The sequence below is a fragment of the Sapajus apella genome, unplaced genomic scaffold, assembly GCF_009761245.1.
Source record: "Sapajus apella isolate SASKATOON/1434 unplaced genomic scaffold, GSC_monkey_1.0 scaffold38, whole genome shotgun sequence".
NCBI lineage: Eukaryota > Metazoa > Chordata > Mammalia > Primates > Cebidae > Sapajus > Sapajus apella.
This window is the reverse complement of record NW_022436978.1, coordinates 16,493,819-16,519,913: the sequence shown is the minus strand read 5'-3', so window position 1 is coordinate 16,519,913 and position 26,095 is coordinate 16,493,819. Positions and strand designations below refer to the sequence as shown.

General features: G+C 39.7%; 1 protein-coding gene across 7 annotated transcripts in view; it reads left to right on the top strand.

Annotated features, from left to right (window-relative positions):
* Window positions 1-26,095, top strand: part of VPS8 (VPS8 subunit of CORVET complex) — a 244,417-nt gene that overhangs the window by 146,211 nt on the left and 72,111 nt on the right. For all 7 annotated transcript variants that reach the window (XM_032298379.1, XM_032298382.1, XM_032298381.1 and 4 more), the window contains 4 exons: window positions 11,018-11,165; window positions 17,408-17,497; window positions 19,658-19,700; window positions 24,432-24,535. In XM_032298379.1, coding sequence (XP_032154270.1) covers window positions 11,018-11,165; window positions 17,408-17,497; window positions 19,658-19,700; window positions 24,432-24,535 — 385 coding nt within the window. The remainder of the gene's footprint in view (window positions 1-11,017; window positions 11,166-17,407; window positions 17,498-19,657; window positions 19,701-24,431; window positions 24,536-26,095) is intronic.

Sequence of the window (26,095 nt, the reverse complement as noted above, 5' to 3'; positions counted from 1 at the left end):
TGATTGAGTAACTTCTCATTACATTTTAGGCTTTTTTAGTGACTATGCTGGTTAACTAACCTAAAGGAAAGGATTAGAGTCTTTTCAGGTACTGGGAAAATGGAAGTGGGAAACGAAGGGAGGACAGAATACGGATATAGGGTCAAGCATCAAGAATGGGTAGACTGGCCCTGCCTAGCGGCTTACCTGACAGCCGGCTGTGAAATATTTTGTCTTTGTTTCTACTCCTTTTGTTCTTTTTAAGCAATAGATATTTTTAACCTACAGGTTTTTTCCCCCATGAAACTCCTAAAGCAGCATTATGAAGGAAAACAGTTATTTTGAGATGAGGACTGCTTGTGTTTTTGTATTATCGCAGGGCTGCTTTTTTTGCCCTTGCGCCCAGCGCCTGAGTTAATAGGATTCTCATTCCTGTATATATAGTTCATGCATATTTAATTTAACATTTGCACGTATGGCCAGGCATGGTGGCTCATGTCTGTAATCTCGGCACTTTGGGAGGCCGAGGCAGGCAGAGTTCAAGACCAGCCTGACCAACATGGTGAAACCCCGTCTCTACTAAAAATACAAAAATTAGCCAGGTGTGGTGGCACATGCCTATAATCCCAACTACTCAGGAGGCTGAGGCAGGAGAATCGCTTGAACCTGGGAGGCAAAGTTTGCACACACACGTACACACATATGAATATTTACATGTATCAAGTTGGTTTTGAGGGGGTAGCTTTTATTTTGTCAACAGCATTTTTAAAAGAGTAGATCATCCAGTTGAATTCATGTGTATATTTTGCTATGTCTTTACCCAGTGACTTTACATTATCTTTGTTATGTAAATAGTTTCCTCAGTTGAATTAATTGACCTGCAAAGATATTGGTGGCATCTGTACATAGAAAGATTAGTTTTAGGGAGAGAGGGGGTTAATCCTCCAGAAGCAAATTACTTGCCTGAATTGAGGCCAACAGCTTAGGAGAGAGGATTTGCATCCTCTTCCAACTCTTTCCTTTGGGACAGCGGCTACATAAAGCCCACTCCACCCCCACCTCCTGGGTGCCTGGGTGCGTTCCTGCTGGCTGCTGGCGATGAATTCTCACAGGAGTTCTCCTGATGTGCTTACGTCCAGATGCAGATTCCTTATGCAGTGGGGATGCTCAAAGGATAATACAAAAGGACACGTGTTTTTGTGAGCCCATGAGCTGCGTAAGGAGTAAAGAGAATGTGCATGTGTATTTATGTTCAGAATATTTTCCTTAGTATGATTTTCCTGGTAATGTTGATTTAGCCTTTGTTAACCATATTCTGAAGGCTTCTGAAACATATAGTATGATTTTCCTGTAAGAAAAAACACATATTTCACATTGTATCTTAAAGTCCTTAATCAAAGTAAAGTAAAAATTGAACATTGTTAAGAAAATGAGTAACTTTGCCAATGAGCAAAATATAGATTATGGAAATGGTTATGCATTGGATTTTAGTTGAATCTGTCGTGTTTCTGTTTATATTTTTGAAGGGACATTTTAAGATATTGATAACCAGTATTGAAATAGTGTATTTCAAAGTTAAAATACAAAATTAAAAGATTATATATGTTCATGAACATTGACATATTAAAAAAAAATACCTACTTCAGTGAGTGTCTACAGTGGCCACGGTAATTGTTCATTTTGCCTGGCTTACCCCTAGGTCTTATATCTTTGGGTAGTATTTTGCCAGCAACTCAGATTCAGCCTTTTAAATTGTAACACATCACCTCCTAATCACCAGTCAGTCAGCTCCTCTCTCTCTGTCTCTTTCTCTCTCTCCATATATATATATATACAGACACACACACACACACACGTTTGTTACATATATATTTCTTTACTCCTTTAATCAGTACTTACCTATAATGAAATTGTTATTTATACTCAGGTTTTCCAACCTAGACCACTTCTCTTATATTTTCTCTCAACAATTAATATTGTAAACTGATTCATTTCATGTAGCAATTTACTGAGTAACTACAGCATACCAAGCACTTGACAGGCATGGGAGATAAAATGGTGAATGAGACAGGGCCCTACATTCAGAGAATTTACATTCTCATGGAGGAAGATAGGAAAAAGCAGGTGGTTATGTATAAGTATCGTAAATAAAATCCTGAGAGTGATGATCAAGTTTTCACTTTCCTTTATCTAGTCCCACTTCATCTTCTCACCACAGCACATGGAAACAGTTACCAAAATCTATAAACTCTATCTCTTCTGTATCTCTCTCTCTCTTTCTTTTTTTTTTTTTTTTTTTTTTTTTTTTTTTTTTTTTTTTTTTTTTTGAGATGGAGTCTTGCTCTTTTGCCAGGCTGGAGTGCAGTGGCATGATCTCAGCTTACTGCAACCTCCGCCTCCCAGGTTTAAGCAATTCTCCTGCCTCAGCCTCCCCAGTAGCTGAGACTACAGGCATGTACCACCACACCCAGCTAATTTTTGTATTTTTAGTAGAGACAGGGTTTCACCATGTTGGCCAGGATGGTCTTGATCTCCTGACCTCATGATCCGCCTGCCTCAGCCTCCCAAAGTGGTGGGATTACAGGTATGAGCCACTGTGCCCAACCTTCTATATCTCTTATACTATAAGTGATCTTTCCTCTTGTCCATACCTCCGCTGGCCTGGTTTAGGCACTCAGCATCCCTCCTCTGGTTTCTTTTGCTGGTTTTTCCCAACTGTAATCACCCAACAGATTCTTCCTGCTACACAGAATAACAGATTCACTGATACCACAGTATTGCAGTAGAGAAAGAGATGAATTAACACAGAGCTAGCCACATGGGTGGATTGCAGTTATGACCTAAGTCCGTCTCCTGGAGAACTCAGAGGCTAGGGCTTTTGTGGATAATTTGGTGGGCAAGGAGCTAGAGAATAGGCACTGCTGACTGGAGATGAAATCACAGTAGTGTGGAAAATGGTCCTTAGGTGTTGAGTCAGCCTCTGGGTGGGAGCCACAGGACCTGTTTAGTCATGAGTCCCAGGTCTGGTTAGAGTCAGAAGATGGCCAGAATGCACCAAGTGTCTGAAAACGCCTGCAAAAATTAATCTTAGGTTCTACAGTAGTGGTGTTATCTGTAGGAGCAGTTGGGGAGGTCACAAATCAAGTCACAAATCTTATGACCTCTGGCCATATGACTCCTTGAGCAGCAAGGGATTATAGAAAGGCAAGCTAGATTACAGTGGCTGGCTATCCTTTAGCTACACCTGTATTTTAGCAGAATGTGGGCTCCGCCCATAATCCTAATCCTGTGGTCTTTCATTAGTCTTACAAAGGTGGCTTTGGTTCCTGAGCAAGGAGGGCGTTAGCTTTAGGGAGAGACTGTTACCATCCTTGCTTCCAAGTTAAACTGTAAACTAAATTCCACTCATGGTTAGTGTGGCCTATGGCCAGGAGTGAGTGAGGACAGCCAGCCTGTGAGGCTTGTAGCAAGATGGAGTCAGTCCTGCTGGATTTCTCTCACTGTCATAGTCTTTGCAGCGGCAGCTTCATAACCAGCCTGCCTGCCTTTTCCGTTTTTGAACAGGCAGATAATGATCATGTTCTCTGCCACTTTCCTTAAGTTCTTTCAGCTCCCATTACCTCGGGTGACATCCACTGTTCCTGGCATACGAGGCCTTTCTTGTACAAAAGGATGCAGGCCCATCTGGCCAGCTGCATTTTCTTCCTCTTCCTTATCTCTCCTCCCCTTTATTCCTGAGCAGTGCCGAACTTTTTGTTCATACCGTACACTACACATTGCCATTCTTCCCTTCGCACGCCTGGTCCTCTCTCTTCATCCACATTGTTTTCTTGAGAGCAGTTTACTTAATGTGTATTAAGAGCTGTAAAGTCATTTTAGGGGAAAAAACAATTTTTTTTTTTCCTTTTTAGTTCTTAGTTTAGACACTTTACTGAAAACAAGTCAGATTAACAAAAGAAAAGCAAGCAGAAGCTTAGTAATGTGTGACATACCAATCATGTGGGACAGGCCTTAGTTCAGAAGTATTTCTCTTTCACGGCAGTGGCTTATGGGCTTTGCTGAAACAGTATTTTAACAAAAAGCCTTAAATCTTACATAGTGACAAGACAGCAGAGAGCAGTTCCAGCCTAGTAAGAGGTGGGAACGTGTGTGGGAAGATAGTCAAATCTGCTCCGAGATTCCTCTGGGACCTGCTGGTGCCTTCGCTGGGCAGATAATCAAATGCTGTCTCCAGGAAAGAAGAATGTGTGTCCTGCCATCAGGCAGATAGAGGCGGGGGCAGAGGGTTCCCTGCATTTTCATTCAGTCCTCTATATTTTGGGGAGACGTATTTTGGTTTTGTTCAGTGCTCCCTTTGAAACTTTACTTTCAGAAAGTCTCACATATGAAAAGCTAGGTGGATAGCTCTGGAGAGATTTGGGTTAGAGGTTTTGACATAAAGTTTGGCAGAGGGGTGAAAAATCCTAGATTAAACCAAGTGGAAAGGAACAAATTCAGGTACATTGCCCGTATCTTATCGAAACAGTCTTTTAGTTCTGAGCATTACTTCATTCAGTTGATCAGTTGTATCTTATTTCAGGAGGTGATGTTGTGGGCAGGTTTTTGTTTTTTTTTTTTTTTTTAATCAAAATTAACTCTCTTATGGTGTAGGCAAATATATTTGACAAGAGGTATGTCTATGGAGGCAAAAGAAAAACAAAGGTTAACGTTTGGAGCAGTCTGTTAGCTAGTTTAATCCTGGAGCACAGTCAGCTGAGATTTTCGTTATTTGTTTTCAGAATACACACAGTTGGAGTAAAAGTCAACTGTGATTCTGACAGATTTTTCTGGATAGCTGTCTGCATCAAAGTTTCAGTGAACTTTTTCCCATGAATAAGTTGTATGATGTCTTCGAAGCTTACATCAACTTGTCTCCCTTCAGATTGCAGGGCTTCAGGAAAGCACACTTCCAATTTTTAATGATTTCAAGTCAGACGGGTAGGAGAAGAATTAGAAATGTTATATGTGAGTCACAGCCAGATATTGGGGGAAACTAAAAATTCAGGGTTTTGTCCAGATATTTAAAAAAAACTCAAAAACAGTAGACAGGTCTAGAATCTAATAACAGATGTGCCATAGTTTTCTTCTGAAACATAAGTTTTCTCTTTGTAATTACCCCTATTCTTACTAAAGACATTTATGGTCATCACACTAATTTAATTATAAAACACGGTTAGCCTTGTTATACGTGGCCTGATTATTTATATAAAGTGCAACAAAAATAGTCATTGGCCATATAGGCTCTTTTTTTAAATTTGCTGTCTTGGAATTTATTATAAGAAACCTCAGATTATACCTTTAAAAGTCTCTACAGGCCAGGAATTCAAGACCAGCCTGGGCAACATAGAGACCCCATCTCTAAAAAAAAAAAAATGAAAAATTAGCCAGGCATAGTGGTCACACCTGCAATCCCAGCTACTCAGGAGGCTGAGGCTGAAGGATTACTTGAGCTGAGGAGTTTGAAGTTACTGTGAGCTGTGATTGTGCCACTGCTGCTACATTGCGGCCCGGATGACAGGGAGACGCTGTCTCCCAAATACAGAAAAGCCTCTTCAGGCTAGGAAGCCAAGCCGTGGACTTGTCATCAGATTCTACCTCTAGTACTTGGGTGAATTCATTTTTTCTTGGGATCCCCATAATATTCGGAGGTTCCTGGGCCTGCCAGAAAGTGACATTCTTTACTTACCACAAGGCTGGGAACCATGTAGACATGGCACCAGGCCAGCTCTTCTAAGGACTTTAATGGTTCCTTAAAGTAAACCTTAGTTTCTTAAAGTAGTCTGGAAATAGAGCATCACAGCCTGTATAGAAGTAGGATGATTCACATAACGTTTATACCTGATGTGGTTATAGAACTAAATTATTCTTTCTGTCCCTGAAATCATTAGACTCTTATTTCTGTTAACTTATAAAGTTCATTTTTCCTTCCTTTGTAGGAGAACGATATACACTTTCTTTTCCTGACTATCAGAGAAATAACAAATTTTATTAAAATTTGAAGAATTTGCCTGGATGAGGTGACTCACACCTGTAATCACAGCACTTTGGGAGACTGAGATGGGCAGATTGCTTGAGCCGAGTAGTTGGAGACCAGTCTGAGCAACACAGTGAAACCCTATCTCTTTAAAAATTAGCAGGGCATGGTGGTACATACCTGTAGTCCCAGCTACTTGGGGGCTGAGGTGGGAGAATTGCTTGAGCCAGAGAGGTCAAGGTTGCAGTGAGCCATGAGCATGCCACTGTACTTCAGCCTGGCCAACAGAGTGAGATTCTGTCTTTAAAAAGAAAAAAAGTTTAAAAAGATTTGAAAGATTACATTTTGGCATTTGATTAGTAGTCAAATCAGGAAAGTGGAAAAGTGACCAAATCCCCTAAAGCCAGCTGTCTTAGATCTGCTGTTACATCAGTTTGATGTGTCAGAATCATTGCTGTCAGGCAAACAGTGAGCTCGCCTGCTTTGTTCTGAGCCTCCCAGAAGTTTCTGAGGGATTGTGGCTGTTCCTAGAAGCGGAAATACTGTTAGTTCTGTGGATCGTGGCATCGTGATGGGGAGCAAGGAGACCAAGGAGCACTGGATTCCTTCTCACTACGGGAAGGTTTCTGTCTCATCAATGCCTGTCGCGTTTGTAGACACCACTGTGTTTATATGTTACAGTTTCATACGGATTTTATAGGTATCATTCGTCTTTGCTGCCTGTAATAATCACATGTAACGTATTTTTCAGGCAGGTTGGTGTTTAGTTGGCACAGGATTACATTGGGCATTTTTAACACGGAATGTGTGTGGAAAGCTGAAAGTTCAGCTTAAAGGCCTTGTGATTTGAGTGAAAACTATAGAGAAATAGTGTTTTGTTGTTGTTGTTTAATTGAGACAGAGTCTCTCAGTATCTCTCTCTGTTGCCCAGGCTGGAGTGCAGTGGTGTGATCACCGCTCACTGCAACCTCCATCTCCCGGATTCAAGTAATTCTCCTGCCTCTGCCTCCCAAGTAACTGGGATTACAGGTGTGTGTTACCATGCCTGGCTAATGTTTTGTGTTTGTAGTAGAGATAGGGTTTTACCATGTTGGCCAGGCTGATCTCAAACTCCTGGCCTCGAGTGATCCGCCCACGTCAGCCTCCCAAAGTGCTGGGATTACAGCTGAGTGACCACACCCAGCAGGTTTTTGTTCTTTTCCCTCCGGCGTGTTGTGAGTAATATATTTGAGCTCTCAGTCTAAAAGGTGCTGGATAATCAAAAGGGGGCCACCACATCTAAGGACTGGATATACGGGATTGAGCAGAGAATTTAAGCAGACAGGATTTAGGATAAGCTGAAGTGGGCCCAAATTATAAAAACAAGATACAGAAGGAGATTGTGAAATCATCTTCCTTAGAGAAAGGGAAGATTAATCTAGACTGGTCTATTTAGATACACATTTTAGAATGAGGGGGCAGGAAGAGACTAGCCTTTAAAAAATTCCAACACGATGTTAATGTCTTTGTCAAATGTTAGGAAATCAGAATTTGAATTTTATTTATTTTTTAATTTTTATTTTACTTTAAGTTCTGGGATACATGTGCAGAATGTGCAGGTTTGTTACATAAGTACACGTGTGCCATGGTGGTCCCTCCTCTCACCCCTCAGCCCCCAACAGGCCTTGGTGTGTGTTGTTCCCTTCCCTGTGTCCACGTGTTCTCATTGTTCAGCACTCTCATGAGTGAGAACGTGCGGTGTTTGGTTTTCTGTTCCTGTGTTAGTTTGTTGAGCATGATGACTTCCAGCTTCATCCATGTCCTTCCAAAGGACATTATCTCATTCCTTTTTCTGGCTGCATAGTATTCCATGGTGTATATGTACCACCTTTTTTTTATCTAGTCTACCATTGACTTGGAACCAACCAATTTGGGTTGGTTCCAAGTCATTGCTATTGTAAATAGTGCTGCAATAAACACACATGTGCATATGTCTTTAGAGTAGAATGATTTATATTCCTTTGGTATATACCCAGTAATGGGATTGCTGGGTCATATGGTATTTCTGGTTCTAGCTCATTGAGGAATCATCACACTGTCGTCCTCAATGGTTGAACTGATTTACAGAATTTGAATTTTAGAATAGCGGTAATGTGGGCCAGGCATGGTGGCTCACACATGTAATCACAGCACTTTGGGAGGGTGAGGCAGGTGGATCACTTGAGTCCATGAGTTTGAGACCAGCCTGGGGCAACATGGTGAGACCCTATCTCTACAAAAATCAAGAATTAGCCAGGCGTGTTGGTGTACACCTGTAGTCCCAGCTACTCAGGAGGCTGAGGTGAGAGGATCACTGGAGCCCAGGAGGCAGAGGCTGCAGTGAATTGAAATTATGCCACTGTACTCCAGCCAGGGCAACAGAATGAGGCTGTCTCAAAAAAAAAAAGAATTTTTATGTACATTTTTCAAAACTGATATATATTTTTATTTTTCCCTAGATATGGTTCCATTTACAGAGTTATGGAGTAAAAGTAGATACATTCTCCAACCTGAATTCTGTGGTAGGCAGGGTTTGTGTGTGTATTTCACAAGACACACACATGCTTTCTTCCAAAACTGACAAAAGAAAGCAGTGGGTATATTGCAAAGCAAATAGTTAATAGAAGACTAAGAGATAGCTTTGGGAAGTGGATGTAACAAATTTATGTGCAAGATCGAAAAGCAACAGTCAGAAATGGATGTAAATTCATTAATGCTGTAGCTTATTTGTTAAAGTTTTGATTATATTGATATGGCCTGATCGTTTCCCATGAGACACATTATTTCTCTCACAAGTCAGTCCATCAGAATCTGTTCATCTGGTGATTTGCTTGGTTTGATGCATATTCACAACTTTAGTTCTTGTAAGTGGCTGTGTCAATAAATTTTCTGGAAAGAATTAAGTACTGTTATTCATGCTTATGTCTAGTCTTAATTTGCTCCATAGTCTCGCATTTATAAGACATATTAACAGAAGGCTGATGTAAATGAAATACAACCAGTTTGGCATAAAGTACAGCGTACAATTTAGCATAAACATCGGGAAAGTACGGGAAACATTGGTTAGCATCCCCATTTTCTTTTACCTAATAGCGTTCCCTGGAGACTCAGTCTCGATCCCTCTGATAATAAGATAAACCAGTCTGCGCTGGTGACCAAAATGTGTGTGGGGATTTTTCCTCACAAACCAATCAAGCAATTCTGTAGTGGGCACCAACTGGGTAGCCTACACAATTTCACTCATTTCTGACACTATCTATCTGGAGTTACTGTCAGATGTTGTCAACTGAAGAATTACAAGGTTCATAAATTTTGAAAGGAGAGTTTTATTTCACATAAAGGGTTGCAGCCTACAAGGTGACCATTCTTACAGTCTGGGAATCGTAGCCTCTGGCAGAAACTGAAAACAGGCAGTTCAAGGGAGGGGTAAAGGGAACAGTCGTTTATGCCGAGTGGGGTACCTAAGTATATATATTCAATAACCTATAGGAGAAGTCATGAATATTTATTAAAAGAGAAATATGCACATGCACAATAGAGCTTCATGCCTTCTCGGGGGACCAGTGTTCAAAACGTGGAAGTGTTAGCACAGTGCAAAGGGGCAGTTTTCAGCCCTCTGACATCAAAAGGTTAGCAGATGACACGAAAACTCTCACTGCATGTCCTCTGCCATCCTGCCAAAACAGTTCTGGAGATGGCGGTTAGTTTAGGAAGGGAGGTGTTGTGAAACTGGTGAGCTGTCACGTTGAAGCAGCAAAGGTGGAGGAAGAGGCTGGTCGCAGCCACAATTGACTAAAGGCAGTGAAACAGTGAGTCATCTGTTTTGTGTTTTCCAGAGCTGGTTTCTGCCCACTCCTTAGGAGTGAATTCTGGTTAAAAGTGAATAAGGAAGGGGCATACTGAGGCGTGTCTGACCTCCTATCTTGTGATGGCTGGGAACTCAGTTTTTAAGATGAGGTCTGTTACCTGGGTCCACTCACCTGGTGCAATAAAGCCAAACACCCACATTGAGTTAGAGGTTTGTAGTTAGAGAATGGAAGGTGTTTCTTTGCAGGGCACCAAGCAAGGAGAATCAGCAGCTCATGCGTAAGACCAGACCTCCATGATGGCTTACAGGAAGAGTTTTTAAAGGCAGGGGGACATTTCAGGAAAGCAGACATTACAGGCCCAATTGCAAATCACTACATGGAGGTTATACATTGATTTGGCCCAAAAAGGTGGGGTATCTCGAAGTGGGGGTTTTTTATGGCATGGATGGATTCAGAGATTCTTTTGATTTGCAGTTGGTTAAGTTCAGCAAGGCGTTGTTTAAGAACTTGGGGTGGGCAGAAGGTAATATTAAGGCTTGGCCTGTGGGCGTGACTCTCTCCAGACCCTTCAAGAAGCAATCTAGAGCGAACAGCAGCAGTGAGTTCAGTCCTCAGGGGCCCCCAATCTGAGTTCTGCATGACAGTGGTTGGCATTTCCTATCTGGTTGTGCAGGTTTCAGAAAAACAATTCAGGGACATATGTTAAGATGTTACCTTTAATTTCTGCAGGGAATCAAACATCTTGCAGCTCTAACCTACTTGGGTGGCTATTGTTACCAGCTATTTCTTTGTTATCAGGTTGCTCATTTACTTCTACAGGCTAGCTAGATGCCTGGAATTTCCCTTGAAGAGATTCAAGATTTTTCTTTATTTTCATGCTTGAAGGGGAGGGGAAGGTGTGTGTCGGGCCCCTAAGAGAGGTCCCTGCCCCATCTCAGTTTCACTCAGTTGGTTGGAGGGTTTAGGATTTTCCTTTTATTTCTCTCCCACAGGCTTAGTCCCACAAAACTAGCCCCTGCCTCAGGTACCAAGCATAAGCCCAGGTTGTAACCTGTGCATTGAGACTTTCAATTCATATTTTTTTTACCTGACCAGCAAGTAGTCCTAGTTTTAATGTAATATGCATTTTACTGGTAGCTTTTAATTATAGATGTGATTAAATAATGCTACAATTGAGTATTATCTTTTATGTTTTTAGGGAAGGTATTCATATAAATCAAGAATTGCTGCAAATATCTCCCAGCATCACAGAGCAGTTCATTGAGCTGTTATGTCAGTTCAACCCGAACCGAGTTATAGAGACTCTGCAAGTCCTTGAGTGCTACCGTCTGGAAGAAACTATTCAGGTGAGACGAGCAACGTAGAAGAGGCAAGAGTAAACTCTGCTTTAACATTCCCTGTTTGACAGACAGTCAAAGTAAATGGGGGAAAAAGATATAATTTCTTTTTAAACCTTGTAAATTCTTAGTTGAGACACTCTCCTGAAAACAAAACTTAGATTAACAAATATCTGCTATACCCATCATGTGGCAGAAACCTCAGTTCAAAAGTGTCTTTCTCAGGGCAGTGGCTCAGGGGCTTTGCTTAAACTGTATTTTAACAAAGAGCCTTAAATCTTTTTTTTTTTTTTTTTTTTTTTGAGATGGAGTCTTACTCTTTTGCCCAGGCTGGATTGCAGTGGAGTGATCTCAGCTCACTGCAACCTCTGCCTCCCAAGTTCAAGAGATTCTCTGCCTCAGCCTCCTGAGTAGTGGGATGACAGGTGCCCACCACCACACCCAGCTAATTTTTGTATTTTTAGTAGAGACAGGATTTCACCATGTTGGCCAGGCTGGTCTTGAACCCCTGATCTCGTGATCCACCTGCCTCTGCCTTTCAAAGTCCACCGCTCCTGGCCAAGCCTTAAATCTTGCGTAGTGATAAGACAGGAGAGAGCAGTTCCAGCCTAGTAAAAGGTAGGAGCATGTGTGGGAAGATAGTCAAATCTGCTCCCAGATTCCTCCTGGGCCAATGAGCAAGTGCTGTCTCCAGTAAAGAAGAATGTATGTCCTGCCATCAGGCAGATAGAGGCGGGGGCGGAGGGTTCCCTGCATTTTCATTGTCTGACAGTCCTCAGTATTTTGGGGAGACGTATTTTGGTTTTGTTCAGTGTTCCTTTTGAAACTTTGCTTTCAGAAAGTTTCACGTATTAAAAGCTAGGTGGGTAGCTCTGGAGAGATTTGGGTTGACATAATAGATTAGCAGAGGGGAAAAAATCGTAGATTAAAACAAGTGGAAAGGAACAAATTGGGGTACACTGTCCTATATCTTATTGAAACAGTCTCTTGGTTGTGAAAATACCTCAGTTTGGTTAAATAGTTGCATCTCATTTTAGGAGGTGCTATTGTAAGGTTTCCATCATAGTTAGGTATAGGCCAGTAGGCATTTAATAAAAGACATTTCTGTAGAAACAAAGAGAAACACAAGTTACTCTTTGGAGGCAAGCTTGTCCCTCAGTCTGGAGGGGAGCCAGCTGAGAATATTTCAAGATTTGTGTTTAAAGTATCTGTAGTTGGGGTGAAAGTAGGAAGTGGCAATCTGACAGATTTTCCTGGATTGCAGTTTGAATGAGGTATTCCAGTGAACTTTCTGTCCATAAGTAAGTTGTTGTGGTGATTTCTCCGAAGTTTATATCAAGTTGTCTAGCTTTTAGTGTGCAGGGCATCAGGAAAAGCAGTTTTAATTTCAGTGATTCTAAGTCAAAAAAATGGGAGAAAATTTTCAAATATTAGTTTAGAGAGTTGGTCAGATACTGGAGGAAACTGAAAATTCAGGATTTAGTCCAATTGCATGTAAATCATAAAATCTCAAACCATGAGTTTAGAATCTCATAATGTTTATTGTAGTTTTTTTTCTTCTGAAAGTTCTCCCATTTTTACCAAAAATAATCACAGTAAGTTCAGTTGATTTGTAAAATAAGTTTAGTGTCGTTACATTTGGCTTGATTATTATACTGCAAGAATAGTGATTGGCTATTTAGGCTTTTTAAAAATCTGCTCTGCTGAGACTTAGAATAAATCTCAGACTAGACCTTTAAAAGTCTCTCATCTTCAGGCTGCGAAGCAGTCATCATCAGATATTACCTGTAATGCCTGGGTATATTATTTTTTTGAGGCCCCCAAATATTCTGAGGTTCCTGGGTTTCTCAGAAAGTGGCATTCTTTACTCACTGCAAGGCTAGGAACCCTGTAAGCGTAGCATCTTGACAGGGTACCAGGCCAGTTTTTCCAAGGACTTCATTGCCTCCTTATAGTTAAGCTTAGTTACTTAAAGCAGTCTGGTTATATCTAAAAATAATGACATCCCAATCAAAGCCTTGGTAATATAACCTGTGTTTCCAATTTTTCTGCTACAAACAGAGCAAATTCTTACTGAACTCGTGAAAATAACCATATTGCCATAGAATATGAATATTCAGTTTCCAAATTTGGGAAGGATCAGGTATAGAAAAAAAATAAATGTTTTAATTTTGCTCGCAAAAAATATACTTTACCAAATTATTTTAAGGCTGTGAATAGCCCCTGCCTACCCCCACTGCAGAAAAAAAGTTTTCTTAACTCCGGAAAGCAACACACAAAAAGTATCAGCAGTGTTTCCAACAAGTCATAACAATTACTTCAGTCCAGTGTAATTAATTCCTATTTTTCTTAATGTCAGATTAGCAATTTTATGAGGCCAGGTTTGTTTTTTCCATTGGGGGTTGGGAAATTTTTACCCAAACCAGTGATGATATGGTGTCACAGTTGTCAAAAACCTGGATTCAAGAGTATATGTTGCACTCTTTTTCATGACCTCCTTGAAAATGCAACACTTTAGAATTTGCAAGGAGATCTCAGGAAAAAAAGTGTCAAAATAATTAACTATGGACAACGTGACTTAACATGACTGTGATTAAAGGCACAGTTGTCAAGGAAATTTGGTTATTTTCTGTGGCCTACAACAATTTAACATAATAACCCAAAATATGACTGATAACATATACTAAGACATAGCAGATTTCTAGGGATCTCATAGAATTTTGGAAGACATGTTAATAATACCATATACAAATTCAATTCAAAGAACGTTAAGCATCATTTCTTACGTGACAGTGTTTCCCATATAATTTAGAGCATCAAATAAGCTGGTTCATTATCTCTTTTTTGTATGCTTCAGGCACCCTCTGCAACATCCCAATATTAGGCTGAGGTTACAAAGACTCAGTTTTGGCTGGGCGTGGTGGCTCAGACCTGTAATCCCAGCACTTGAGAGGCCAAGGTGGGTGGATCACTTGAGGTCAGGAGTTCCAGACTAGTGTGACCAACATGGTGAAACCCCATCTTCACTGAAAATACAAAAAAAAAATAGCCTGGCATGATGGCATACACCTGTAGTCCCAGCTACTCGGGAGGCCAAGGCAGGAGACTTGCATTAACCCGGAGGCAGAGATTGCAGTGAGCCGAGATCTCGCCACTGCACTCCAGCCTGGGCAACAGAGTGAGACTCTGTCTCAAAATAAAAAAAGAAGACTCAGTTTTAGAATTTGAACTTTGATTTCGAGAAGCCTGTCAAATATGTCAAAGGTTTAAAAGATTTGATCAAAATAGGATCACAGTTCACTGTAAAATCATGGTAATTAATGAGTCAAAGTGGTAATTAAAAGGGAGACTCACATATGAAGTTACTTGTATAAGTTTGTAGCTAGTAAGTGGTAGCCCCTGAGATTGAACCCAGATAGTCTGACTCCATAGTGCATGTTCTTAATTGCCGTGATAAACTGCTTCATTTATTTTAGTAACATCAGCTTTATAGAAATTGTTATTCATCAAGTATGATAGAAATTCTAACCAACTCAATAAGCATAGAAAAAGAAACATAGTAAAAATATTGAAAGGAGACCAAGCTCTTGTTTGCAGACACAGTTGATTAGATAGTCCTGTTGTGCCATAAGACTTAATAGACTAAATAGCAATTGAGTAGCATTAGCACGCTCATTGTCTTAATTCTCTTCCCTTATTTTCCTGTTTCTAAATGAGAATGTCTGTCTACACAGACACGCACGCTATTTTCTGTAACAGCATGATTCCCGTTTAACATTTAATTTTTAGCTGTCATGTATCTCTTTTCCTTTGCTGTCAACACTCTCGGAACAGTTGCCTGTATTTTCTGCATCTACCTCCTGAACTGCCCCCACATACTTTTAAAAATATTTATGTATGAAATATTTTAAATCTACAGAAATGTGCTGAATTCCAGTTATGTGTATACCCACCCGCCAAATTTGACAGTTAACATTTGCCATACTGGCCCTAGATCGTTATCTTTTTCTTCTTGTTTGTATTAAAAGTAAAGCACCCATTATCTGTCTTGCTCCCCGCCTCCCCTGAGGTCACCACTGTCCTAGACTGGTATTTATCCTCCTGATCTATGTTTTGAATTTTTTCTGTATGTGTATGTATCTATAAAATACATGATACAGTTGTATATGTTCTTAAAATTTATATTAATATACAGTAGGTATTTTATTATAAATTGCTTTTTTTAACCAATTTTTTTTTTTTTTTTTTTTTTGAGTTAGAGTCTCTCTCTCTCTTGCCCAGGCTGGAGTGCAGTGATGTGATTTCGGCTCACTGCAACCTCCACCTCCCACGTTCAAGCGATTCTCCTGCCTCAGCCTCCCAAGTTGCTGAAATTATGGACGTGTGCCACTGTGCTTATTTTTGTATTTTTAGTAGAGATGGGGTTTCACCATGCTGCCCAGGCTGGTCTTGAACTGCTGACCTCAAGTGATCTGCCAGCCTTGGCCTCCCAAAGTTCTGAGATTACTGGTGTGACCTACTACACCAGGCCACTTTTACTAAATTAAAAAAAAAAAATTTATACATGTAGATCTACTTATTCGTTTAATGATCATATGTTAGTCTGTCAAATGAATATGCCAGTTTATTTCCCTGTTGGCAAACATTTAGATTATTTCCAATCTTTTGCTATTATAAACAGTGTTACAGTATACATCCTTGTACATATCTTCTTGTGTGCCCATATGAGGCTTCTCTAAGTAATATACCTGGAAATGGAATTGTTTAAACAGCAAAGTAGTATAGCTCTACTGATACTTCCAAGTTGATTTCCTCATTGTCTCTGTTCCCATCAGCAGTGTTTGATATTTGCTATTTTTCACATCCTTGCTGATGCCTGGTGTTTTCAGTCTTCCTGATTTTTGCCAGTATGATGGATATTAGCAATTACTCATACATTAAACATCTTTCTGTATGTTCGATGAACCTTGGGATTTTCTTTTCTCTGAATTATTTATTCATATCATTTGCCCATTTTCCTGTTGAGTTTCTGCCCTTCTCTTACTGAGTCCTAGAAGTTCTGATTTTCGTATCTCTAATCCTTTGCTAATTTTATGTGTTGGAGTTACTTTCTTCCAATTTATTATGGCACATCATTTAACTTGGTTTTTAGTGACTTCTATTTTAGTTTACCAGTCTTTAAGGCTTAAGAGAGAGAGAGAGAGAGAGGAGAGAGAGAGTGTGTGTGTGTGTGTTTCCTTTTCTATTTTAATGGAATAAAGGGTATTCTCTTATATAAATTTTATAGTTTAACTTCTTACATTTAGGCTTTTAATCCATCTGGAGTTAATTTTTGCAAGCTGATCAAAAGGAGGATTTATATCTTTACTTCCACATGATAGTTGATGGTCCATGTGGCATTTTATTATCCTTTCCTCACTGGTTTTTAATGCCTTACTGCCATATACAAAACTCCCAAATATACATCAATCTCTTGATGAGCTCTGTTCTCTCCCTTTGGTTGTCTTTCCCTGTGCTCATACCACAGCTTTTCCATAGATTTATTATTTGTAAAAGGAATCCTCCCTCCTTGCTCTTTTTCTGTAAAATGCTTTGGCCACTTTGGTGTCCTACATCTCCTACTATTTCACGTGAATTTAGAGATCACATTGTCAAGTTTCTTTAAGAGAAACAAACTCTTTGGAATTTTGTTTACGAATACATTGACTTTATAGACTAATTCGGAGAGAATCGACATCTCCAGAGTGTTGATTCTTCTCTTTCAGGAAAATGTATGCCTTTCTGTACGTTTCCCCTTTTTTTCTCCTTAGCCTAACTGATACTTCTTTTTTACTAATTAGAGATTTTTAGTTTATTCATTTTTATTAATATTTTACAAGTTGATGTGTAATATTTTCATTGTCATTTTCAATTGTTTAATAATTATACTTGATTAAATTCTAGTTTGTGTTATTACTATGTATGTATATATGTTAGCTTTTCTCCAGTGTATATACCTAATTCAGGTGTGTAACAATTTTTAAAAATAAATAAATGAAAAAAATGAGTGAATTTGGTTCAAGTGGAACTGCCAAATGAACCACTGTATGACTAGGAAGTCAGTTATTTGCATATTATCCTGTAAAGCATCATCCTAATAATGTATAAATTCATTATTTATTATCATATGAGCTTTTTTCATCCTCAATGGGATCTTCTCACTCCACAAACAAGATTTGTGAATAAAAATATTTATCCTTTTTCTTTGCTAGATTTCTCAGAAGTATCAGCTTCATGAAGTCACTGCATATCTATTGGAAAAGAAAGGAGATATTCATGGTGCCTTCTTAATAATGTTGGAGGTAACATATTCCCATGTTTCTTTCATCATATTTCTGTCCATTCCTCTATCCATTCATGAATCCATCTTTTTCTTATGTTTCAAAGTAAGCTGCAGTTAGTACATTTACCCCTGAATATTTTTATCATTTATAGCATTAACTAGACTTATATTTCTTTATGGTACTTTTTGAAAAGGTAAAACTTACAGCAGTAAAAACCATGTGGTAAGCGTACCATTTGTTGAGTTGTTGGCAAGTATTTTTATGTATATACCACAGTGTGTTTGCCGGTTCCTCCCTCAGTGGGCACGTGGGCTGCTTCCCCCTTTGGGTTGTTGTGAATAGTGCTGCTGTGAACATGGGTGTACAAACACCTTTGAGTTCTTGCTTTTATTTCTTTGGGATATATACCCGGAAGTAGAATTGTTGGGTCAAATAACAATTCTACTTTTTTTTTTTTTTTTTTTTGAGGAATTGCCATACTGTTTTCCGTATCAGCTATGTCATTTTACATCCCCACTAGCCATACTCAAGGGTTCCAGTTTCTCTGCATTCTTGCTGACACTTATTTTCTGTTTTCTTGGTAGTAGCCATCCTGAAGGGTGAAGCAAAGTGATGTAGCAATTTTTTTTTTTTTTTAATATTGTCATCTGGCTAGGAATGGATTAGGGATATCATATTTCTATTTTAAAATGTTCCGTATTGGCTTCTAGTTTCCTTCTAGCCATATGATTCTAAAATAAGCCAGGAAGAATAATCCACAGAGGCTTTGTGTAGGCTCTTAATCTCTTTTAATATGTAAATTACCCCATACCTCTTTTTTTTCTTGTAATTTACTTGTTGACAATACCATGAACCTAGTTTTAGGGAATAAATAAGAGTATTTCTGACACAGATGAGAGGAGAAACAGGGGATCTTTGTCAGGAATGAGGCCATCATTTGTAAAGGCTTAGGAATACAAAGCAAAGAAGTATGGATTGCTTAGAGAGTGCCGCTGCTTCTCTAGGCCTCCGCTGTGTCGTATGTAGGCAGGTCAGGGAAGAAACAATGGCTGGATCCAGATTTGGACAGATTTTGTTGGATACACTAAAGAATTGTGGCTAATCTTCTTGTCACATGGGCTCAAGTAAAGGTTTTTAAGCAAGAAACTGATTTGATGTTGTTTGTTTCATAAAGACTGCTCTGGTGAATGTGGGGGATGGGAGGCAGGAGACGGAGACGAGGGAGGTAAAACAAAGCAGACAGGACTTAGAAGGCAGTGGGACAGGTATGAGTCTATGAGGGCTTGTGTCGGTGGCAGTGGAGAGAAGAGGGGCAGATTTGAGAAGTGATTGGTCATTTGCATATGGTATGAGGTAACTGAGAGGGAGTAGTCGATGAATTTAGCTTATAAGCTTTTTATTCATAGCCCAGTATATTATACCCCTTCTACTCATGACACAGTATATTAGTCTCTTTTGTGTTGCTGTGAAGGAATACTTGAGGCTGGGCAATTTACAAGGAAGAGAGGTTTATTTGGCTGACAGTTCTGCAGACTGTGTTAGAAGTATGACACCAGTATCTGCTTCTGGTGAGGAGCTCAGGAAGCGAGGGTCAAGGAGAGCTGATGTGTCACATGGCAACAGAGGGAGCAAGACTGGGGTCTGGGGAGGGGTGCCACGCTCTTTAGACATCCAGCTCTCATGTGAACTAATAGAGGGAGAAGCCGCTCATTGCCACAGGGGGCTGCACCAGGCCATTGGTGAGGGATCCACTCCCATGACCCAGACGCCTTCCACTAAGCCCCACCCTCCAACACTGGGAATCACATTTCAGCATGAGATTTGGAGGAGTCAGATATCCAAACTGTATCACCCAGTATGAGTTGTATTCCCTCATCCAAAGCGTAGATAAATCCTGATCCTCATTACTGAGCCCAAAGAGTGTAAGTGATGACCGTGCTGGGATGAGAGAAGCAGGGGTGGGCAAAACAGGTGCTGCTGACTCTTTGGGTCCCTTCTCGTCCTGCTGGCTGTACTTTCTGTAAACACAAGAATTTACTTCTGCCTGACAGTAAAGGACTGTTCTTAATAACCTTGTAGTTTTGAGGGGTTTACCTTTAAAATATGTTAATTCAAGTATTTGGTGGGTAGAAATGTAAAGTGTTCCTTTTTAACTTCTATATTCTTTTTATCTCCTAGAGACTACAAAGCAAACTTCAAGAGATAACACATCAAGGTGAAAGTAAGTTCTCGAATATAATTACAACTTTTTTCATCCATGGACACTGTGTTTTAAAAGACGTTTAATAAACTGCATTTATTATGTAATAATTACACTTGCATAAATGCATAATTGCTGTTTATTCTCTTTGACATGGATCTCAATTTTAGCTAATTTTCAAGAGTTCAGAACAGAAAATCATAGAAACCATTGTGACTTTGTGATGCTGATTTTCAGTGGACTTAAATGTATGGAAAATTAGGCACTGTTTGTTGGTTATCTTTTTTTTTTTTTTTAATTTTGAGACAGGCTCGCTCTCTGTTGCCCAGGATGGAGTGCAGTGGTACCAGTCTTGGCTCACCGCAGCCTCCGCCTTCCAGGCTTAAGCAGTCCTTCTGCCTCACCCTCCCAAGTAGCTGGGACTACAGATGCACACCACCACATAGGCTAATTTTTTATTTTTTGTAGAGATGGGGTTCACCATGTCACCCAGGCTGGTCTCAAACTCCTGGTCTCAAGTGATCTGCACACCTCAGCCTCCCAAGGTGCTGGGATTACAGGCATAAGCCACCACGCCTGGCTGGTTATCTTTTTGTTTATACTTTTGTTATAACAAAAATATGGTTCAGTTATGTTTAAATGAAGATATAACTAACATCCTAAAAATGGATATGCCAAATAACAGCAAATCAGACCTTCTGATTAGCAGAACGTTGAACATAGCCAGTGTTTCCAAACTGAATTTATACAGTTGTAACCAAGAAAAGTGAAAGTCGACAATTGAGTATCTTGAGTGGCTTTGTCCTCAACAAATGTAAAATTTTCATCATATTTCTTGAATATCTCAAAAAAATTATGTTTAAAAATTGTGATAAAATATACCCTGACGTAAAATTTAGCATTTTAACTATTTTTGCGTATTCGCACAGCACTGAGCTCGCAGTTCAGTAGCATTAAGTATATTCACATTATTAGAGTCATTATCCCCATCCACCTCCAAATGTTTTCATCTCGCCAAACTGAACATCTGTACCCGTTCAGCAGCAGCTCCCCTGTTCCCCTCTCCTCCCAGCCCCTGGTAAATACCGTTTATTTTCTATTTCCACCATGCTTTTTCTAAATTTGATTACTCAACTATCTCATATGAATGAAATTATACAGTGTTTGTCCTCTTGAGATTTGCTTATTTAACATAAGGTTCATAAATGTTGTAGCATGTGTCAGAATTTTCCTCCTTTTGAAGGCTGAATAAAATTCCATTGCATATGTAGGCCACGTTTTATTTATTCATTCATCCTTCAGTGGACACCTGGGACGCTTCCACTTTTTGGCTATTGTGACTAATGCCACTATGAACATGAATGTACAGTTTCTCTTCAAGACCTGGCTTTCAGTTCTTTTGGGGTGTATAATCGGAAGTGAGATTGCTGGATCAAGTATTAATTCTGTTCATTTTTTGAGGAATGGCCATACTGTTTTCCCTAGCTGCTGCTTCATTTTACATTCCCACCAACAGTACACAAGGGTTCCAATTTCTCCACATTCTTTCCAACATTTATATTCCGGGTTTTTTTAGTAGTAGCTATTCATATGTGTGTGAGGTATCTAATTATCGGTTTGATTTGCATTTCTCTAATGATTAGTGATATTGACTTTCATGAGTATTTTGGCCATTTATTTGGAGAAATGTCCATTCCAGTCCTGTACCCATTTTTTAAATTAGGTTGTTTGTTTTCATATTCTTTGACATTTTAAAAATAGCCCTCCTGAAGATCAGGGAACCACTGGTGGTTGATTTTTAGATGATCCTCTTTAACACACATTTCTTAGGGATCCCTTGGTCCACACATTTCCCTAATACAGCATTTCCCTAATTCTCTGTAGATTAGTTACCTGCATTTTTGTAGTAAGGCCTTAGGTGAGAGGTTCTGTGCTGTTTTATGATCATCAGGTATTAGTTACCTGTATTTCTGCAGTGAGATCCTAGGTGACACAGTCTGTGCTGTTGTATGATCATCAGGTATTAGTTACCTGTATTTCTGTAGTAAGGCCTTAGGTGAGAGGGTCTGTGCTGTTTTATGATCATCAGGTATTAGTTACCTGTATTTCTGTAGTGAGGTCCTAGGTGACAGGGTCTGTGCTGTTTCATGATCATCAGGTATTAGTTACCTGTATTTCTGTAGTGAGGTCCTAGGTGACAGGGTCTGTGCTGTTTTATGATCATCAGGTATTAGTTACCTGTATTTCTGTAGTGAAGTCCTAGGTGACAGGGTCTGTGCTGTTGTATGATCATCAGGTATTAGCTACCTGTATTTCTGTAGTGAGGTCCTAGGTGACAGGGTCTGTGCTGTTTTATGATCATCAGGTATGATAGTAAATCTTTTTGGAACACCAGTAAACACGGATAGACTTTTTTATATTGATAGTTCAACTGGGCACTTAATTACTATTTTTGTGCTATCAGTATGTATTTAGTCAATTTGGTTATATTTGTTGCATTTTATGGCATTTTTTAAAAATTTAGAGTTATGAGAATAACTTTTCTATTTTTTTTTCTTTTTGAGATGGAGTCTTTCTTTGTCTCCCAGGCTGGAATGTAGTGGCATGATCTCAGGTCACTGCACCCTCTGCCTCTTGGGTTCAAGTGATCTTCCCGTCTCAGCCTCCCAAGTATCTGGGACTACAGGTGCCCACCAGCACACCCAGCTAATCTTTGTATTTTTAGTAAAGATGGGGTTTCATCATGTTGGCTAGGGTGGTCTCGAACTCCTGACCTCAGGTGATCTACCTACCTTTGCCTCCCAAAGTGCTGGTATTACAGGCGTGAAGTACCACGCCCATCCAAGAATACCTTTTCAAGATAATACACGAAAGACTGAGGAAAAAAGAAGAGTATTTCCCGAAAATCACTACAGTCATTTGCAGGTGGCATGTCTGCAGAGGCCAGTGTTTTTTATTCCAGTGAAAATAAATTTTCCAAAAATAGTCTCATGCCTGCCATCTACTTTATTTGTTTATTTATTTGTTTGTTTGTTTATTTATTTATTTTGAGACAGTCTCACTCGTTGCCCAGGTTGGAGGGCAGTAGTACCATCTCAGCCCACTGCAACCTCCACCTCCCAGGTTCAAGTAACTCTTCCTGCCTCAGCCTCCTGAGTAGCTGGGATTATAGGTACCTGCTACCATACCCGCCTAATTTTTGTATTTTTGATAGAGATGGGGTTTTACCGTGTTGGCCAGGCTGGTCTTGAACTCCTGACCTCAGGGTGATTCTCCCACCTTGGCTTCCCAAAGTGCTGGCGTTACAGGCGTGAGCCACTGCCCCCGGGCACATCTACTTTGATATTCGATTTTGATAGTGTGCTTAAGTATTTGGGAGGATTTGCTAATTGTGAGACATTGTGCTTAGTTCCTGTGGGCTGTATACACAGACTGCTAAAACATAGCTTTCCCTACCCGCTGCACAAAGAATTTTAGTCTCCTGATGGAGACAGATACGTCAATAAAACGTTGGAGTGTCGGCAGGATGGTGTGTCTGTCGTGAAAGGTATATTGAGAATGTCAAAGGTGTGTGGAAAATTCAGGAACTCTTTGTAACCTATAAATCAGTGAGTTTTGTGGACAGCCTTTGAAGAAAGACTGGAAGGGTAAATAGGAATTTGATAGAAGCAGAAGGACCTTCGAGGCTGAGGAAAACATGAACATGGAAGTGCCTGGCTGGTAACCTCAAGGGGTGAGAAATAATCGGGTGACACTGGAGCACAGAGGGCGAGAGGAGCCCAAGTCTTTACTCTGTTTACTTAGTGTCAGACGCTTACCTACGTTCTATTTTTCAGAATTAGGACTCTGATGGTTTTTATGGAACGGAGTGATCTGTTTGAACTTGTGCTTAAGTGACAGTATAAAAGAGAACAAGGGATGTAGGATTTGGATGTCAAAAGTTCAACTAAGCAACTGTTGCAGTAGCGTGGATGAGATGATGAGAAGGTCCACCAGGGTAAAAGCTGTGGTCGTATGCAAGCATGGAAGGAGAATCAGCAACACGTGGCGAGTTGTCTGAATGTGTGGGGTGATGGAGAGGGAAGCACCAAAGATGAAGATTTGTAAACTGGTTGACTTAAAGATGATGATCCCATTAACTTGGTTTGTAAATGGCGGAGGAGGAGCAGATTTGAAATGAGAAAAGTAAGTTGCACATACAAAGTTTCAAGTGCTTGCAGGACATCCATGTGGACATAAATGTCTTAGCTTCATTAGAAAATTCAACCTGTAGATTTTGAATGGAAGAATGATTGGAGTTGTGTATTTGAAAGTTATTAATAAAGATATGAGAGTTGAAACAAGAATGGCTGAAATCACTGTGAAAATGAAGAGACCTAAACTAGTATCTTGGGGGAATATCTATGTTTAAGAAATAGGCAGAAGAAGAGATAGTAGTCCAAGAAAGGTGAACGATAATCTCTCTATTAACTAATCCTTAGACAGATGACTGAGGATTTAACATATTTCCATAGCATATTGAAATGCTAAGTATGATGTGCTTTATCTGTCCTAAAAACATTTCTGTGGGGAACTCTTATTTCACAGAATAATCTGTTTGTTAATCTACAAAACATTAGTATCAGGTTTTTTGAATTATTATATGCTAGAAAATGAAGGAGTGGCAAAGAAATAAAAAGTAACTTTTCACAGAAGCTCTGAGGTTATCGGCAGTATATCCTTAAATGGTTTTTACACTTTTTCTAAATCTAGATACCCAAGAGGATCCCTCACTGAAGGGTGTTGAAGATACGATGGTAGAGACCATTGCTCTTTGCCAGAGAAATTCACATAATTTGAACCAGCAGCAACGTGAGGTAGGAGAATGACTGTTCAGGCATTTAGAAGCCTGTACTGGTCTGAAACTAGGAGTCGATTCTGTTTCCATTGCCCTGTCAGCCACCTGGGTTTAATTCAAGTGGATTTTAATCACCTCTTAATGTTCCCAGGAGTAGAAGACTCCCGGAGTTATTATAAAGAATGCCTGGCTTCTTTGTTCTCACCAAAGGCTTTCTGTTCATGGTTTGGCTGTGCTGTAAAGCTTAAGGTGCATGAACACTAGATGTGCCTGTTCTCTTTGGACTGAGGTTTTGTGTATTCCATGCAGTGCTACCAGAGATAGGTCATCATTTATCATCGTCTCCATTCCCTGTGGTGAAAGTGAGCATGAAGAGCTGGAGGAAAGTCCTCAAGGGCTACAGAGAAAGCTGGAAAAGGGTTAAAGAAGGCTATGGTGTAGTAATTCTCAACCTTGGTTGCACAGGAGAGTCACCTGGGGAGCCTTAAACAATTCCAGTACTCAATCTGCACCCCAGATCAATTAAAGTCTCTGGGGATGGAACCCAGTCACCGCTATGTTTTAAAGCTCCCTTCATGATTCCAATGTACTGCCAACGTTGGAACCATTGCTGTCACAGATCCCAGGCGGCACAAAAGAAGAAAACAAAACTGAAGGAGGTATCGTTGAGCAGCAGGTGCAGGTGGGAGTTAGAGCAGGGAAGCAGAAACGAAGGGGGTGAGGTGAGATTTGTTACTTAAATTCTGCAGTAGTTTTAAGAAGTAAAGTTGTATCATGATATGGCTTTAACTCTTTGCCTGCCCTTCCATGGCTCAGGCCTCTAACTTGACACTCTCTGGCTTCTTTCTAATGCCTGGGTTTTAGAAATGGGAAACAGATTAACTATATATCCGTATTTAGCCATACGTGTTACAATGAAAATAACAAATCGTCGCATGTTTTCTGTTCTTCTGAGATGAGTAAATTTCTCCTTTAAGTTTTTGTCCAGAAGTTTTCAAGGCCATAAATTATGAAAACTTTTTAGAATGTAAATTGTGTATAACAAGCACATTTACATATTGTGATTGTTTTTCTTTATTATAAGAAACTTTCTGTGAAATGATACTCATCATTTTAAAAATCGTGAAATACAGAAAGGTATGCAGAAGAATGGTTTTTTTTAAAAATTAAAATATATTCATCCCATCACTCAGAAAAAACTGTCATTATCATTTGTTGAACACCACTCCAGATATTTTCTGTCTGCCTAGGTTGATATAATTTTAGTAAAATTGCATCAAATAATGCTTGCTTTTAAAAATACAGTACTCAAAAAATATATGTGTAGTACTCAGCTCCCCATAGGAAGCTAATGTAAAACTAAAGAATGTTCTCAATTGATCCATAATAATTATACATATTCATGGAATTCATGTGATACTTTGATACATGCATACAATGTGTAATAGTCAAATCAGGTTTCTTAGGATTATCTGTCACCTCAGACATTTATCATTTCTTTGTGTTGGGAACATTTCCAGTCTTCTAGCTGCTTTGAAATGTGCAGTAAATTATTGTTTACTGTAGTCACCCTACTGTT